The sequence below is a fragment of the Onychostoma macrolepis genome, chromosome 07 (genome assembly GCF_012432095.1).
Source record: "Onychostoma macrolepis isolate SWU-2019 chromosome 07, ASM1243209v1, whole genome shotgun sequence".
Taxonomy (NCBI): domain Eukaryota; kingdom Metazoa; phylum Chordata; class Actinopteri; order Cypriniformes; family Cyprinidae; genus Onychostoma; species Onychostoma macrolepis.
This window is the reverse complement of record NC_081161.1, coordinates 33111837-33129661: the sequence shown is the minus strand read 5'-3', so window position 1 is coordinate 33129661 and position 17825 is coordinate 33111837. Positions and strand designations below refer to the sequence as shown.

General features: G+C 35.7%; 1 protein-coding gene across 2 annotated transcripts; it reads left to right on the top strand.

Moving 5' to 3' along the window:
• The first annotated feature begins 3617 nt into the window (after positions 1–3617).
• On the top strand, positions 3618–16650 carry tnk1 (tyrosine kinase, non-receptor, 1). Of its 2 annotated transcripts, none has more exons than XM_058781745.1 (14): positions 3618–3905; positions 10080–10260; positions 10420–10490; positions 10572–10760; positions 10842–10994; positions 11786–12063; positions 12232–12358; positions 12456–12602; positions 13024–13118; positions 13711–13920; positions 14018–14082; positions 14468–14925; positions 15910–16005; positions 16103–16650. In XM_058781745.1, the coding sequence occupies exons 1-14, from the start codon at positions 3756–3758 to the stop codon at positions 16250–16252; spliced, it is 2370 nt and encodes a 789-aa protein (XP_058637728.1). In that variant the 5' UTR covers positions 3618–3755; the 3' UTR covers positions 16253–16650. The 2 variants fall into 2 exon arrangements, with proteins under 2 accessions (XP_058637728.1, XP_058637729.1); XM_058781746.1 differs by lacking the exon at positions 3618–3905 and adding an exon at positions 7254–7486.
• The last annotated feature ends 1175 nt before the right edge of the window (positions 16651–17825 follow it).

Sequence of the window (17825 nt, the reverse complement as noted above, 5' to 3'; positions counted from 1 at the left end):
GACGAATCCAATTGGAGTTATGTTAAAAATTGTCCTGGCACTTCTAAGCTCTATCATTGCAGTTGGTGGGTGTTTCTGTTCAACAGTCCAAAACACGTCAAATTAAGTGTGCGCATCCATAATAAAACATGACTCACACGGCTCCGGGGGGTGAATAAAGGCCTCCTGTAGCGAGTCCATGCATTTTTGTAAGAAAAATATCCATATTTCAAACGTTATAAACACACTTTTCTCAGTGTAAATAACTTAGATTTAACATAACTCCGATTATTTCGTCTGATAGAAGAAAGTCATATACACCTAGGATGCCTTGAGGGTGAGTAAAACACAGGCTAATTTTCATTTTCGGGTGAACTAACCCTTTAATGGTTTCTCCTCTGAATAAACAGTTATAAATGTACAACACTGTGTCAGTTAATCTGAATCTTATCAACCACTCATAAAACTTAAGAATTAAGATGGTGTATATACATACCTGCAGGACAAATGCACCACAGTCACTGTCATTATTCTGTCTGCCAACATTCTGTAACAAAAAAGACAGGCTCCATTAATTGTCATTTAAACAACTGAACAGCATTAGACATTACAAAAAGGTCAAGTAGCAATTTATGGTAACATTCCCTGCAATGACTGGCCTCACCATTTTAAAAAAGCCTTTCCACCCTGTGAGAAAATCTCTCTTCTCTTTTATCACGGCTTCTGCCTGCAGGTATTTAAAAATATGCTGTGGAGAGAAAAAAAAAAAAGTCACTTAGCTGAGATAAATTACAAAGGTTAAGAATGTATTATTTATTATAATGTTTTAGACATTACACACAATTTCAAAGAAATTTCATAGCTTGTGGAGAAGATTTTGACTGTACAGAAAACACAATATTTTTGTAGTGCTTTTACCTTGGGGCAGCGGCGATTAAGGGTTCGCTGAGAATCGAAGTACGTGATGGAGCGCTGTTTAATATCAACCGAGATCAGTGACCAGTGCACTTCTAAATGAATGGGAATCAACAACAGATCCTTCTGGAAGATGTCCACCTGAAACATGTTTGTACTTGTATAAATAAAAGCATATCAAGAAAAGTTCTGCTGATTTGCTTTAAGGATTATCACTAAGAATGGACCCAAATTAATTTATCATTAGATAGTACATGATTATGTAATGCATATAATAAGATCATACATGATTATGTTATGCACATAAGACAATACACTTTAAAAATATGGAGTCAGTAATTGATCAAAAGTAAAAGAAAGACATTCATAATATATTGCAAATAAATGCTGTTCTTATGAACTTTCTATTCATCAAAGAATCCTGAATCCTAAAAAAATAAAATTTCCACAAAAATATTAAGCAGCTTTGCCCTCGAGTCAAGTTACGTTTTAAAATATATTGAAATATATTAAAATGACACCTCTTAAACAGTAGTACACATCAAATCAAATAATAAGAGGTTTAAAGTTCTCTTACATTCTTTGTCCACCGTTTCACTCCATCATAGCCTTTGGTTCTCAACTTGTCATAAAAGAAACTGTTAAAAAAGTGCACCTGAAAATGGAGATGACATTAGATCTAACAAAGCACTAAACACAACTAAATACAAATGAACTTTCCCTGAAAATCAACAACAATAAAACTGAACTACTACTATTTGAAAATATTCACTTCTTATATACTTTGATTACTGAACATTGCAGGATACATTTGTATTTCACAACTAAGGTTGAACTAGGATCAGGTTAACTAATATGACAGAATAGGAGAATTACACAGGAGAAATTAGAAAAACCTAAAAATAATCACCTTTTCAGGCACTGAATCCATCACAAGGTCTCCATACATGTTCATGACCTTAAGAAATCAGATCAAAGAACAATGTGCGCATTAAGTAGCACAGAGAAAAGCAGAATTATGAAAAATAGTGCTGTGCATTTATAACTCAAAACTCACCTGGTCATTAAGCCAATTCTGTCCATAGAGGGTGCTAAGATCATCCATTGTCAGAACATGACGCTTGTAATTCACCCGAAACCCTTTCACAATGGCAGTCCCTGGTGATCTCTGGTAGGACTGAATTAAATGTTGCACCATGACTTTCCTGTGAGCACATGGTACAGAAAAAAAAAACTTTAGTACCTTCCAAAGATGTATGCATGTATGCAGTCTACGTACAAAGACATATATATTTGTATTTGAGGTTATGCATGTGTGAGACCTGTGGGGCTGAGAGAAGTCCTCATTGAAGATGCCCTTCAGTTCCTCAACAATTTCATCTGAATGTACAGGAATTAGACTTCCATACTTTTGAAGGTACTCATCAAGACGACCTGAGAAATAAATATATGCATGCATGAGGTACAACCACCACAGAGTTCAGAACATGTCATCCATTTAAACACCAAAATATGTGAGAAAATTAATTTGTCTACTTAAACAGGCAGTCTGGATGATTTGGAAATCAAAAAAAGCTCTAAAAAAACTAATTAATGCCAGTTTTATGTCAACAGCTTAAGTATAACATCCACTTTAGACTGCAATCTTGGCGAGATCTAAAGATGTATATTATCACTGGACATACTTCCATATCATAACCCAGGAGATAATAAGACAGGATATATGCTTCTGCAGCTTTTTAGAGAACAAAAGTTCTACCTTGGACATAAGACCTGTGTTCATCTGTAAGGGTCATCTCCATCCTCTGAGTGGTGGGCTTCAGGGGCATAGAAAGATATTCCCGACCCCCACTGACTGTTGAACTTGACTGAGAATCCCCATGATAACCATTGAAATTGTTTTCTGTGGAGAGAGAACAAACATATAATATAATGCAGTTTTAACTGTAATTCTATTTACTTTAAAAATCAGTGGTTTTCAACTGCGTGCAAGGGACCCCCTCTGAAAATAATTAATTTATATTATGTTAGATTATTTATTTCTACTCACTATAGTACTGTACTGATATATTTAAAATATAATTTATATTATTTTAAAAAAAAATCAAGCAATCAATCATTCATTTAAATCAAATATATTTAGTTTGAGATTAATATATAAAGCATCTTTTACACTTAGTACTTTCCCTTGTGGCCCCCATTCCCCAGATTGAAAACCTCTGCTCTAAATAACAAGAAAAGTAAAAGTCTCACCTGTTTCTCTTCCACTTGTCTCCAAACCTGTTTGTGATGAGCCCAAGGTGTCACATCCCTGCTCATCCTGTCTCTTGCTGGCATAAAGGCTATACTGGCGCCACCTCCTTGCCCGTCGATACCCTAAGGTGCTGACCCACTGGGCCCGCTGTCTCCACGTTTTCCAATTCTGCACAAGCCGGTTGCGTAATCTAGCACTAGACCGTAGTCTTCGCCAACGCTTCAGCCTTTGCTGTCTAAGTCCATGAAGCCGAATCTGGAAGGGATGCTCAGGAAAGTCTCTGGCTTGGAATCTGGCCTCCCCTTCATGCGAGGACACCTGCTGCCGATAATTATTAGCGAGCATGGCTTGTGGTTGTGATTCAAATGGCATTTGCCAGTCTTCCACTTCATCTTTTTCCTCCCATGGATCACATTCAGAATCGATCTCTTCCTCATCTTGTTCTTCTTCTTCCATATCTTCTTCGTTCTCGTCAAATCCAGCTTCTTCATCAACCTCTACTGGTTCTATGTACTCTCCAGTCCAGACTTGCTCCTTGTGACCTAGTTTGAGGTGAATAGGGCTGGTGGCATTGGGAGGGGAGTTTGGATCCATTAGACCTCCTCCCATGCCTCCAACACTGCTGGCTTCCTGGCTCACAGTCAAGGACAGTTCCCCTTGCCAGCGGTTCTGGGCCAGGCTTCCACCGCTGTCCCTCATAGTCCACTGGCAACCTGCTACCTGCGCCAGCTCGCCGCCTGCAAGAGTGAGAATTAGGGTAATTTCAGTGCCCTGAATTTTGTTTCTGGTGTCACTTATACAAGACCTGCTATCAGTCAGTTATATGGTGATTGGCAAAGTGAAGCAGATGTTAGCTACCTTCCATTTTGACATTTTAAATAGATACAATAGCATATTTTAAATACTGCTATTATTCACTCTTATTTAAAAGCATCAAATAAACAGGAGCAGAAGTCTACACAGAAAGCTGGTATTAGCGGCATTTGACAGTATGCATCTCAAAGTAATTTAATAACCAAACATGATTCATGAAATTTGCAGATATATTCATGGGCAATTGTAAAATGCTATTATAAACGACTAACGTTAAATGAACATGTCTCATACAGCTTCATATCCACGAAGCCTTTCAAAAGCCATTTTACATGTAAAAACAATACACGTTTCGTGTGTTTTGCAATAACGGTTGACGTTATAATTCACGGTTGCTTTGGTATTTTTCGTTTTCTGGCATGTGAAAATTTGCTAATTAGCTGCCGAGCTAACAGCTGCCCACAGTCTCGTCAATTGTGCTCACATATCACTCACCTTTTACGTGCAGTTTTATACCAGTGTAAAATAATAGCACACACGGCAGCTTTGCCTTTATTTTCCACGAATTTGCAAATAAACCAAATTGTGCATTACGAGGATTTCCACCTCAATCAATGAATAGTCGCGCTCTTTGCACGAAACATAAACAGCGACGCTGCGCGCAACTGATGACATCATTGGCCCCGTGTAATGGCGTTCCTGACAAAATAATGAAGCATTAAAATTAACACCCAAATGAAGATAATTGCAACATATTAACATACTAATATTGGATCAAATCGTATGATGAAGTCAAAGAAGAATGAGCTGTAAATGTAAAAGGGTGTTAAGCTGCTAATGAACTGATGGAATAAAAAAAATGAGAAAAATGGCTATGTTATAATGTTAGGAAACGTATAAAATTTGTTTTTTTTTCTCTCTCTAAATCAAGTATCTAGTATTTAGTTAAATATTTATTAGATTAAAGTGTCATAAGTGTCAATTTTTCAAAATTTAGATTTCTACATCATCTGAAAGCTGAATAAATAAGCTTTCCATTGATGTATGGTTTGTTAGGATAGGACAATATTTGGCCCGAGATACAACTATTTGAAAATCTGGAATCCGAGGGTGCAAAAAAATCAAAATACTGAGAAAATCACCTTTAAAGTTGTCCAAATGAAGTTCTTAGCAATGCATATTACTGATCAAAAATTAAGTTTTGATATATTTACGGTAGGAAATTCACAAAATATCTTCATAGAACATGATCTTTACTTAATGTCCTAATGATTTTTGGCATAAAATAAAAATGGATAATTTTGACCCATACAATGTATTTTTGGCTATTGCTACAAATATACCCCAGTGACTTAAGACTGGTTTTGTGGTCCAGGGTCACAAATGTGATTTTCAGTAGCTGAATTTAAATGGCTGTCTCATTTCAAATATGGTATGTAGCCTATCCCCTTGTCTCTACTTATCCATTTCATTTTTTAACTTTTTCTTTGCTGTTGGTATCTGTTTCAAGTCTGGCATAAGTCACAACTGTTAATTACAGGCTGCATATTTCTAGGCCTGAGTCACAATACGATGGGAAGGAAGAACTTTGCTCCAGAAAATTATTGCACTATAGTTTGGACTATATGATGAGGCATTTCAGTTGCAGCACACAGTTGACTCAACATATTCACAGTTGATGGGATTTCTCAGAACTCAGCAGTTAAACATCTCATATTAAACTTATATGGTTCACTACTGTATACAAAGATTTCCACTTATTTGTGTATTTGGTTTATTTTCAAATAAACTTACTGCTCACAGACAATACATATTTGTATGATGGTATGTATAGTGCTTAATAAGCATGTTCCCATGCAATGCAGCTCGTTTAATTTCTATATGGTTAAAATCACCTAAACTTTTTTTTTAATTCAATAAGGCTTTAAAAAAAAAAAAAAAAAAAAATGCAAATAGCCAACAGGGGATACTGTTACCAAAACCTCTTGGATATTTTGTTCATCAAATGAACCCCTTATGTACTTAGTAACATGCGTTTTTATATGTTCACCATTAAAAAAAACTACACTGTAAAAAAAAAAAAAGAAAAAAAAAGTTGGACAAACTTAAAATTTTAAGGCAACCAGCTTCAGCAGATTTTTTAGGTTTTTTTGAGACAATTCAAAAATCTCCTACAAAAAAAAGTTGAGAAAACTCAAAAATCTGTTGAAGCTGGTTGCCTTAAAATTTTAAGTTGACTCAACTATTTTAATTTTTTTTTTACAGTGCAGTAGCTTATATTTGCACATTTTGTAAATCACAAAAACATAACAATAAAAGAGAATCATCACTACTCTAAAATTAGCATGGCCAACCCATATTTCAATTGTTAATTAAGGTAATGTAGTATCGTAAATAGAACCAGGAAGCGAGTTCTTAATAACTTTTTACCCAAAGGGTAATTTTTCTAGGTTGACTAAGGGTAATCTAATACATGATTTCATGTTAGCATTTGCATATGTTTGCGTGTGTGTGTCTTTGTGAGAAGAAGAAAGTCTGTAAATATCCAGTCAAACTGGAAAGACAGGATCAGAAAGTCATGACTGAAAGGGGAGCTGGGGAAAATAGTCTCTGTTTTGAAGTGCTTCTAATGATGCAGGTTCCTTCATGAGGTTCATTCATACTGAGTCTACTAACACAATATTTATAAGCTTCCTTTCACGCCCATTTATTGTCATCTGTCATTAAATAGCCTAATTGTTGACATCCTGTATTTCCGTTTTTTGGAAACCAATAACAAGAAAATAAGGCCATGTTTCCTGTAAAGCTAAACACAAGGCTGCTTTGGAATATTACCTTTAACCTACATCACTCCACACACCACATTTAAAATATAATCATTTATTTAGTAAAAAATAAAATAAATAGATATTGTCCACTTAGATAATTTAATTTAAATTCAGTATATAGATACAGATAGACACATTGTTTGGATTATACATTATAAAGAGTAGACATTAATATTTTATGTTTATGATGGGGAATGCAAATAATAATGTGGTTTTCAAGTAGGCTATAGGGATGTAGTAGCTTTTTGAAAAGAAAAAGTAGCCTAGCTTGAGCCCAGCTTGGTGAACAATAGAGGGTAAAAAGAAGATAAACATCAAAATCTACATGACTGTCAAAATTGGGGAGGAAAAACAACAGTATGATGTAATAAAGGGCATAAATCTAGCAGGTGGTGAAGGGGAAATGTCGGTGTTTAGGGCGGAGGACGCGAGGAGGCGGAGCGAGGAAGAATCGTGCAGAGACGCCAGACGCAGGCTATAAAACACCTGCCTTCACTGTAAACTACTCAAGACATACAGATTGACGATAGACGGATTATTTATACCACCTTCTGTATTCTAACACGGCGGATTATAATAAACTGTGACACTCACTGAAAATGAAGGGTTTATAATGGACATCTTACACCTGCAGTGCAGTTGATTTACGAGTTGAAGAAACTGATTCGACTGCGGAAAAACCGTCGAGCGTTTATTTGTAAGTATAAGCTTTTGTTTACTGCAAGTAGCATCCTTATTCTGTAAAGGAAATTTAATTATATCTTGAAATAAGCAATATATTAATTCAAAGTGTATAAGAGTTTAAACAAAAGGGATGGTTGGTCAAAAGTAACGCTTTACCATGGAATTGTTTTTTAAAGCGTCATTTCCGCTTTGGTGTTATTTTAAACACTCACCTGGGCCCAGGTATCTAAATAGTCCTTATCTGCTGTCTTGGCCGATTTATAGCACAAGGTGAAACCAATGGTATATGTAAGTTTGCTTTCAGAAACTTCATTAAAGGCTTTCCTTTGTGTCAGTGTATAGAAACATTCCTCTATATTCCAGTATATTGGCATATATACAGTTACAGTTTTTCCTACTGTATTATCTTTCAGAATCTGTGAGTAGTTTCAGTTTCAGTGTAAGGCTATTTTTCATATTTGTTAAAATGACTATTTTACATGACATTTAAATACAATTTTGTAAACATTTCCTCTCCTGATTAAATATGTATATATATATATATATAGTCTATATATATGTTTTTTAATTATTAATGAGGTTTTAATAGATTTTAATATTAATTATCCTAACACTCATTCTAAATATTAAGTGGCCAGGCAGCCTTATACACTAACAAATCTCTCAAAAAACTGTAATATAATAATTAATAATGTGCCGTTAATTAAGAAACTGTAGAAATGACCTGCATATGACTAACTACCCGGTCATAGGTCAACTGCATATGTTTGACATGTTTCTAACATTAGTTATACATGATGGATTAAAGTCACGCCTTTTGACAAAACATGACAAACAAACAGAAGCTGTCATTTGTTTCTATATGCTGGGCGTACACTCCTTTATAACTCTTTGTAAAACGACACTGTTTTCTGCTTTTAAGACTTTCAAAAGGTTTGAAACATATTTGATTACAATAATGCTGTAGAAACTGTGTGATCTATCAGTTCACACCCGGTTTCAGAGGAGACTGTATCAAATGTTAACAGAAGCACAGCTCTATCAAACAAGCCGGCTTGAGGAAAACCAGCCTGAAAGTTGCAACCTGTTAGGGATACACTTTATTTTAAGGTGTCCTTACAGTGTAATTATACATTTAAGTATTAGTAATATTAATTAACTACATGTACTTACTATATGGTTAGGGTTAGGATTTGGATTTGGCTTAGTGTTACTTGCATGTAATTATCCATAATTAATTGTTATTATAATAGTAAGTACATGCAACATGTGTAACAAGGATACCTTAAGTAAAGTGTTATCCTTGTTAGAACTAAAAATGACCTGCTCTGTAATCTTCTGAAGATATTTTTGACTAAAATAAAACATTTGCTCAGGCTCCGATTAACAACTGAGTGGAGTAATCCTGTAGTTATTACAAATGTAAGATCTGGTTTAGAACACACACTGTCTACTAAACTTTAGAGCCTAGAGTTTCACACAGTCTACATTTTCTCTTGCCATTTGGGGTGTGGACTTTGGGTGTGTAGTCTTGGAGAATCTTATTTTGATACTCTCAGGTTACCTGCTCAGACAAGCCCCCATAGTTTTAGAGCGGTCTCTTCTGAGGCAAACTGGCTGATTATTCACTAAAAGGTCATGTGTCTGAGTTGGTCTTTATGTTGTCATGGTTCTGTAAACACAAGAGTGCAGAGAGTTTCTAGTTGTCTCTTTGTATGCTGGGAGGTTCACGGACATGTGAAGGCAATGACACAGAGCTTGGCAGGCAAAAAATGATCTATTCTGTTCTGAACATAACTTACCAAATCTTACTTTGCATACTTGTGTATGCAGTATGAAACTGTCAAAAGGGGATTTCCTTGCCAATACAAACAAGTAAGAAATCTTCAGAGAGGTATTCAGTGGTCATTCATAGCATAACTGCTTTATGAGTTTAATCATGCTGAGCAGGTAAATCATTCTCTTTTACACACACATGCCTGAAGTGGTTGGCCACATACCTCTCTCCTCAATGGCATCCACTGAAAAAAAGTGGTTTGTTTGGTTTATAAACTTATAAACTTTATAAACCTGCTTCCTTGATTGTTAGTTTAGGCTGTTTGTTAGCATGTATATTCATTTCTGTATTTTTACTTGTAATAAAAATATAAACATGTATTTATTTTTTATGCAGTTGGTAATATGTGCAGTTGAACTACAGTTAAAATTATAATCTCTAACAGCTAAACAGCCAATCTAAAAAACAATTATGTGCACTCTCCCTGTACATCTAAACTGGATAAAGTAAAAAAGGAAGTATGTTGAGTGCCATGCACTTCAAGAGGGCTTTCTCAACACAGCTCAGGTCTCTTGTTTGTTCGATTTCTCATTGGCTTCCAGCAAATTCCAAACAGGCATCCATAGCAACCCAGTGAGGCCTCGAATTGTAAGGAACAGCCATGTTGTGTCTATTCAGAAAAGATACAATACTCTTGGTGTACAGAGCTTGTTTCTATGGAATCAAAATTAAAAATGACCATATGGGAAAAATAATGAATGTCTCAGATTGTTTAGGTTTATTGTACTTTCTTTTCTGATCTCATCTCATTGCTCTGTTTGTCTCTCAGAGTGGCTGTGACAGAGTAATAATGATGGATCATGACACTCAGTGGCTGTACCAGCTCCTTGCTAGTGTGCAGCTGGAGAGATTCTACATAAGGATGCGAGATGGACTCAATGTGACACGTATTGAGCACCTGAACTATGTTAAAGAAGCAGATCTTGAACAGATTGGCATTAGTAGACCAGGTATGTCTTGTAAAATTTGTTATTTGAAGATTGTTACTTTGTTTGATTTTCTTTGTGTACTTAAAGCCCTACAGTGGCGAATATAATCATTTAGTGCCTTTAATATGGTTTGTGTATCAGTACGTCTTTGTATTTATTGCGGTTTTTCTTTGTTAACAGGACAGCGACGATTATGGGAAGCTGTCAGACGTTACAAAACCAACATGCGACCACGGTCGTGGATGGTTAAGGTATGTTACATTTTTACATACCCCCTCTTTTTATTCATTCACTTAGCCTACCTATGATCATCACTGTCTATTTTCTACTAGCCCTTCAATGGTCGCACCCCAGAGGGAAGTGAGCAGTTTAATGGTGTTGGGTCAGGCCAGGGGCCAGAACCAGGTCGTGCACTCCCCTGTCTAATCCAGGACAGTGAACTGATCTTTGGGGACAGGCTAGGCTCAGGCTCCTTTGGGGTAGTTAGAAAAGCAGAATGGCACACACCGACTGGACGAGTGGTGAGTGCTTTACCCCATGAGTATGTGTATAGGAGTATAGAAATAAATATTACACTGACAGTCTTGTTTCCCTGTTTTAAGTTGCCTGTAGCAGTGAAAACCTTGAGGGGTGGCGGATCCAGATACGGAGATGTCGTGAGCGAATTTCTCCAGGAAGTTTCGACCATGCAGTCTCTGGACCACCCTAACATTATACATCTGTATGGTGCTGTCCTTACTCATCCTCTTAAAATGGTAATTTTAACTCTTTTTGCAAGATCATATTCTGTAATATAAATATAAATGAATTATTCCCTTTTCATATTTGGTTTATTGTTCATTAAAGGAGTGTTAGTTGTGCAGATATTTAAACCAAAAACATGATTGTGAGTGTGATATAACTGCTTTTATAACCCAGTTCAATAAACAAGAAATTAATATTTAGTAACATGTATTTTAGACACAATATTGCCCTTTTACTTACTTGTGAAATCTTGTGCACCACTAACGAAAATACTTTCAAACAAAGCAGAATTAACTGATGCATGTTCCTCAATAAATCATGTTTTTGAACAAATCAATTTATTTAATGATTCACTAATTCACTTATAAAGAAAATACCTTTTTGCCACTTGTGCAACAAGTGTAACTTGCAGAAACTGCAAATGTAACATGCAGCAAGTTCAAAACAAAAAACAATGCATTTGCAATAATTGGAAGTTTGGAAATAAATTAGTTTTATTCAGCAGGGATGCATTCAATGTGTTAAAAGTTAAATTACAAAAGACTTCTGTTTCAAATAAATACTAAATAAACATTTTTTTCATAAGAAATAACTTTTTAACTAAATTGCAATAATATTTCACAATATTACTGTTTTACTGTATTTTTGATCATGTAAATGCATCTTTGGTAAGCATAAGAGTTAAAAACAAGAAAAAACATTTTACTGACCCCAAACTTTTGAACAGTAGTGTTATTGGTAATGTTGTTGCAGTGCTGGTGATGTGAAGACAGATGACATAATTAAACTTTCTTTTTATCAGGTAACGGAGCTGGCTCCCCTTGGCTCTTTATATGACACTCTGCGTCTACGACAGGGAGAATATCCTCTTTCACGACTCTGGCTCTTCAGCACACAAATTGCTGCAGGTATGGAGTACCTAGAGTCCAGACGCTTCATCCACAGAGATCTCGCTGCCCGGAATGTGTTCATGGCTTCTAGAGAGCTAGTGAAGATCGGAGACTTTGGACTGATGAGAGGCTTGGATCTGGACAGGGACCACTATATCATGAAGGCACACAAACGCATCCCCTTCGCATGGTGAGAAGCTGGATTTGAAGAAACCGAAAGAGCTGTTTCTGAATTCTGAGTACAATTCCAAAAATCCAGAAATTCTAAAAAGAATGAGTTTAATGAAGAAAGGTTGTCAATATTACCTGCTCGCTAGATCGAGGATAGTAATTGCAGCCTTTTTCTTACTTTCTATAGGTGTGCTCCTGAGAGTTTGCGTGTGGGTACTTTCTCTCATGCTTCAGATGTTTGGATGTTTGGTGTCACATTGTGGGAAATGTTCACGTACTGTGAGGAGCCCTGGTTGGGGCTGTCTGGCAGACAGGTACATATGTTGGTTTGATGCACATAAAATTGTGAAAAATGCTGTGTTCTGTTTATTAACTGCAGCTGTTATAAGTGACATGTTGTGTGTTTTATAGATCTTATATCGTGTCGAGCGGGAAGGTGAGCGGTTGGATAGGCCTTCAGACTGTCCACAGGAGTTATATTCTGTGATGCGTAAATGTTGGGCCTGCGGTCCTGCTGACCGACCGACCTTCTCTCAGCTCACCACCATGGTAGCAGAGGTCAGTTTTAAAGCTCTGCCTCTCATTCATCAACTCATTATATTCACTATAATTACATTTAAAAGACTGGAGAAATGGCTGCTGAAAATTCAGCTTTGCCATTAAAGGAATACATTACATTTTAAAAGTTATAACAATACAAAACAGTTATTTTATATTGTAATATTACTGTATTTTTTTGATAAAATAAAGGCATAAGAGCATAAGACAGTTCCTTCAAAAGCATTAAAAAATCGTATCTATGGTACAAGTGTACATCTTGTGCTATAGATATTACAAAAAAACGTATCTAAAACCAGGAGCATTTCCCCCGGTCTTAACACAGTGTGTTAATTGTGTCCATGTACTATAATTAATGAATGATACACACAGAATCTATTTTTTCTCACATTCCTTTCAATGTATTCAACATATTTTTCAGGCTCAGCCTATGGAGGTTCGAGCAGTGAAAGACTTCACAGAGCTCAGAAAACTCTCTCTACAGGCGAATGATCTAGTGACTGTAATAGATCATGGGTAAATCAAGATTTCATTAATTCAGTTAATTTTCATTTCAATTAATTTTTTCTTTCTCCCTTTATTTTCATATACCTTTTTATTAATTTTCTATATGGTCAGTTTCCTTACCTTATACCCTTGGCATTGTTAAAAGTTGTTATCAGTCATGCCAATAAATCTTTGCTGACTCTCACTCTGAAAAAGGTTGTGGGTAATTATTAACCTGCCTCCCCTCCCTTTGACTTAGTAGCATTCAATTCATAGCTCAACCTACCTCAATTTTTTTCATATGCTCATTCAAACCACGCTTAGACAAAAATTAAAGAACAGATTCAGATTGAAATTTTGTGGCATTTTATAGAATTCAAATAATTAACATGTTCAATATGCAATAGCAGACTGAATATAGATTTAACAATAGACTGAATTTTGGAGCACAAATTTAGAGCACACAGACCAAAAATGGAAATGTGCTGTAGATTATCCATCTAAATTTATTTGTAAAGTAAAAAGTACAGATGCTAAATAGGGCTTTGTGGTGATCCTCAGAAAAGATAGAAATGACTGCCCTTTGATTTCTGTATTTTTATGCTCTTGTGTTGTATTGTAGGCTGGAAATGTGTGAGTGGAAGGGCCAAAACCAGAGAACTCTAAGTGTTGGCTGGTTTCCCCCTGCACTGGCTGCCCCGGCTCTCACAGCAGCAGTTCCTGCGCCTGGTCCGGCTCTGATCTCTTCCCCTGTTAAAGGCAGTCTACAGCACACTGGCCATGGAAACACGGACCCAGCACGCAGCTGGGGCAACCCAGAACGAATAGATGAGTGAGTGACTTTTTAAATAAGCTTTGAATTCACTAAACAGTTGTCACTCTAATTAGACTGTTTGTGTGACTTTTGCTATTTTCTGTGTACTTTTCAGCTCCAGACGTTGGAGGATTCCATTAGCAAGAGAGAAGGAAGACTCCAATCTCAAAAAAATGGCAGGTTAGAACCTAAAATATACTGTAACAAACTTCATACATTATCATTTGAGTGTTATTCAAGTCCTGAATTTACTATAAAAGAGGTTATTGTCTTGTACACATACACTAAAAGTTAGAGGTCGGCAGTATTTCTTTAAAAAACATTATTTTTTAATTCATAAGTGACTGTGAAGACTTTTACATTGTTACAGAAAATTTCTGTTTCAAATGAATTCATCAAAGAATCCTGAATCCTAATAATAATCACGATTTCCCTAAACAATTGAAGTAGCACAACTGTTTTCAACATGATGATGATAATAATAAATCAGCATTTTAGAATGATTTTTGGAGGACCATGTGATAATGTATCCACTCTCATTCTGTGTCTTACTCTCAATCTTCAGGCATCTCAAGGAGTCTGGAATCTGTCCTTGGTGGTTCACAGGACAAAGGTCGAGGTCCTGGTGGGATTGCAGCTCAGAGAGCCGACCCACGCAGACTCGTGCAGGGCAATTTAATGCAAGATCCACGCAGGTTTAGTGATGCTATTGTCATCCCACCTGCACGGCCTCCACCCCCCAGCTTCAAATGCATCAGCCCACCAAACACTGGCTTCAAATGCGTGAAACCCCAGGTGATGATCCAGGATCGGAGACCAGTAAACCCAGCGGGCTGGGCCCCTCAAACTCATTCACAGCTACAGTTCCAGTTCCAGTTTCAACCACAGCAGCAGTGTTTAGCGAATAGCAACCTTGCCAGGATGGCACATCTGGCCAAGTCAAGCCCTCAGTTAGATGATGAAAGAGAACAGGAGAAGGAGAGGTATCCGCCACAAGTTGACAAGGAAGCAGTCATAGCGCAAGTATGCAGATTTCCTTAGATCCAACAACTTTGCTTTGTCTTGTAAAAGTGTTTTCAGTACTTATAACAGTAGAATATACTGACACACACACACACACACATATATTTCACAATTCGGTTTGATGCATGATACTGATTTTGCTATACTTTAACACTTACTCACTATAATTTATTATTGAATAGATAGACTTATGATAAACGGTTAAAAAGTACTGTTAATTAAAGTGCTATTATTCAATTTGGTGTTGCATAAGGAATGAATAGCAATATTCATGATTCTGCTTAGCTAAAAATACAGAATTATGTTAGACACATATGCCTGCACTCTGTCCCTGACTAACTACATACATTTAAAAAGTTTTAAATATTACATATTATTGAATAATGTATTTTATTTTTTATGTATTTTTTATTTTTATGATTTATTCTTTTTGGAAGCTTAAATGTGTGACCTTCTGGGTTTACCATACTTCTTGATGCACCATCAGCATATGTGATGCTAAATTAAATCTGTCTAAACTTTCATTATATCACTATCCACTTGCTACATATTGACACAATATATCATTACACCCCTTGAAAAGATATTTATAATGTTACAAAATACTATTATTTCAAATACATTGTTCTTTTAAACTCTCTATTTATCAAAAGAAAATGTTTCCACCAAAATATTAAGCAGCACAACTGTTTTCAATATTGATAATAATAAGAAATGTTTAGTGAGCACCAAATCAGCATATTAGAATGATTTATAAACAATTATGTGATACTGAAGACTGAAGTGATGGCTGCTAAAAATTCAGCTTTGCTATCATAGGAATAAATTACATTTTAAAACATAATAAAATAGAAAACCGTTCATTTAAATTGCAATAATATTTCACAATTATAGTGTTTTTACTGTATTTTTGATTACTTTTTTTTATAATATAGTTCCTCTTTAATGCTGTTGCTGATATGTTAAATGCTGATTGGTCATCAGGTTCAGGAGGCGGTACATGGAGTGACCATTGAGCAGGTTCAGAAAGCTCTGTATCGCAATGACTGGAATCCTATATGGGCGGAGCAGCAGCTTAAGGTAATAGAGAATTAACAATTGTTTATTCAGTGTAAATCATTTCAATTAATTCATCGCATTACTTGTGCTTATTCATTTGTTTCCTTTACACCATCAGACAGACCAGCTGTATTACATGACTCAGTGCTCTCGTGAGGAATGTCAAAAAATCCTTTCTCGCTACAGCTGGGACCTGCAGCTGGCAGGACGTTACATCATCCGACAAGACAGAGACAGAACTGCACTGGATAGAAGAGAAAGAGTTTAATGCAAGACAATGTTAACTCGAAAGATGGTTCATAATTATTGAGGATTTCATGTTTTTATGATATCGATGAATTGTCAAGAGGTCAAAATATTTTTCTCACCCTGAAGTTTCCATCCACCTCCAATGTGAAACTATCTATAGTGACTCTGTATTATGTGATTAATTAATAAATGTGTGATATCAGTTATTTGTTTGGAAAGACAGCATAATCATTCTTATTAAATGCAGAATGACTTTCCAGGTGTCATTGTTCGTTTGCAGTTCTTGTATATAAATTAGCTTTGTTTAAATTTTAAATGTGTTCAATTCAGTAAAACTGTGTAAATGTATATGATGAATTTGTAAATACAAAGTGTTATAATATTTGTATCTGTTTAATAAAATAAATCATGCATTTTTATTTGTTTGTTTTCTTATTAGAATTTAAAACAACAACAGGTTATGGAAAATAACGTGCTGAATATTTACCATAAAGATATGTCTCAGTTTCCACTAGTGTTGTAATGAAAAATTTACATATTGACTCCAGGTAACAATGTTAAGGTACAAATGGATATATTTATTGCAAAAAGAAAAAAGTTAGACACGTAAATGCTTGCATGTGCATTGAGATGAAAACGTGTTCATAAACTTATCAATACGGTTTATGCAGTTTTAAAGCTAAACCTGTGTAAATAAATGTCCTGTGAAGTTACATCAACTCTAATGGGACATGCAAGTAAAAAGAACTGAAAAGTACCCAAAGAGAAGGACAGAGAAACGAAGTTGTTTTGCTGTACCCAAAACAACCACAGTGTGTCATAGTTACACATATGTTTGACAGAACGCAGTCTTTCAATGAGTTACAAATGTAGCTACTATCAATCTGCTATCAATATGTCGTCTGTATAGTCAAGTCAAGTCGAGCTTTATTGTCATTCCGCTACATGTGTGGACATACAGTGGAACGAAATGTCGTGTCTCGCAGGACCACGGTGCTACATAAATATAAACATACAACACTAGATGTTAGAACAGTTTTTAGACCTACATAGCTAACTTACTGAATCGGTAATTTGACTGTACATATACTATAAACAGTTGACTATACATACACATAACCTAAGACAGACTATACAATTACTTACATAATAACAACAACTGTACATGATATTGTGCAATAGAGGTATTTAAGGTTAAGAAGGAAGTAGTGCAATATGATTTGTGGTGCATTCACAAGTAAACATTTTGTATTATCTTATTAAGTCCTTGTAACATGGAGGGGTTTTAAGAAAGTGTCTAGTGCATATAGAGAGAGTGGGACCATTTTTAAGGAAACATCGTTGTCTTCAAAACACAACCAGATCGAGGCATTTGAGCAGACAAGATATCGAGCCAATTTTGGATTCCAGGTGCTTGTAGCCCACAATGTAGCACCCTACTCGACCTGATACTTAAACGTACCACTATTATTCCTTAAAAACGAAACAAAGCAAAAAATTACTGTAATAAAAAGGTACAAAAGCTGTCATTGGGACAGTGCCCTTTTAAAGGTACACGTTTATACCTTATTTACGCCCAAGGGTGTATTTTA

What these genes read in the sequence shown, in the direction of transcription:
- tnk1 (XM_058781745.1), top strand. Translation starts at nt 3,756, where the DNA reads ATGCCTCCAACACTGCTGGCTTCCTGGCTCACAGTCAAGGACAGTTCC. An exon ending in AAACGCATCCCCTTCGCATG is followed by an intron (nt 12,064 to 12,231) that starts GTGAGAAGCTGG and finishes TACTTTCTATAG; the next exon opens with GTGTGCTCCTGAGAGTTTGC. An exon ending in AGGAAGCAGTCATAGCGCAA is followed by an intron (nt 14,926 to 15,909) that starts GTATGCAGATTT and finishes ATTGGTCATCAG; the next exon opens with GTTCAGGAGGCGGTACATGG.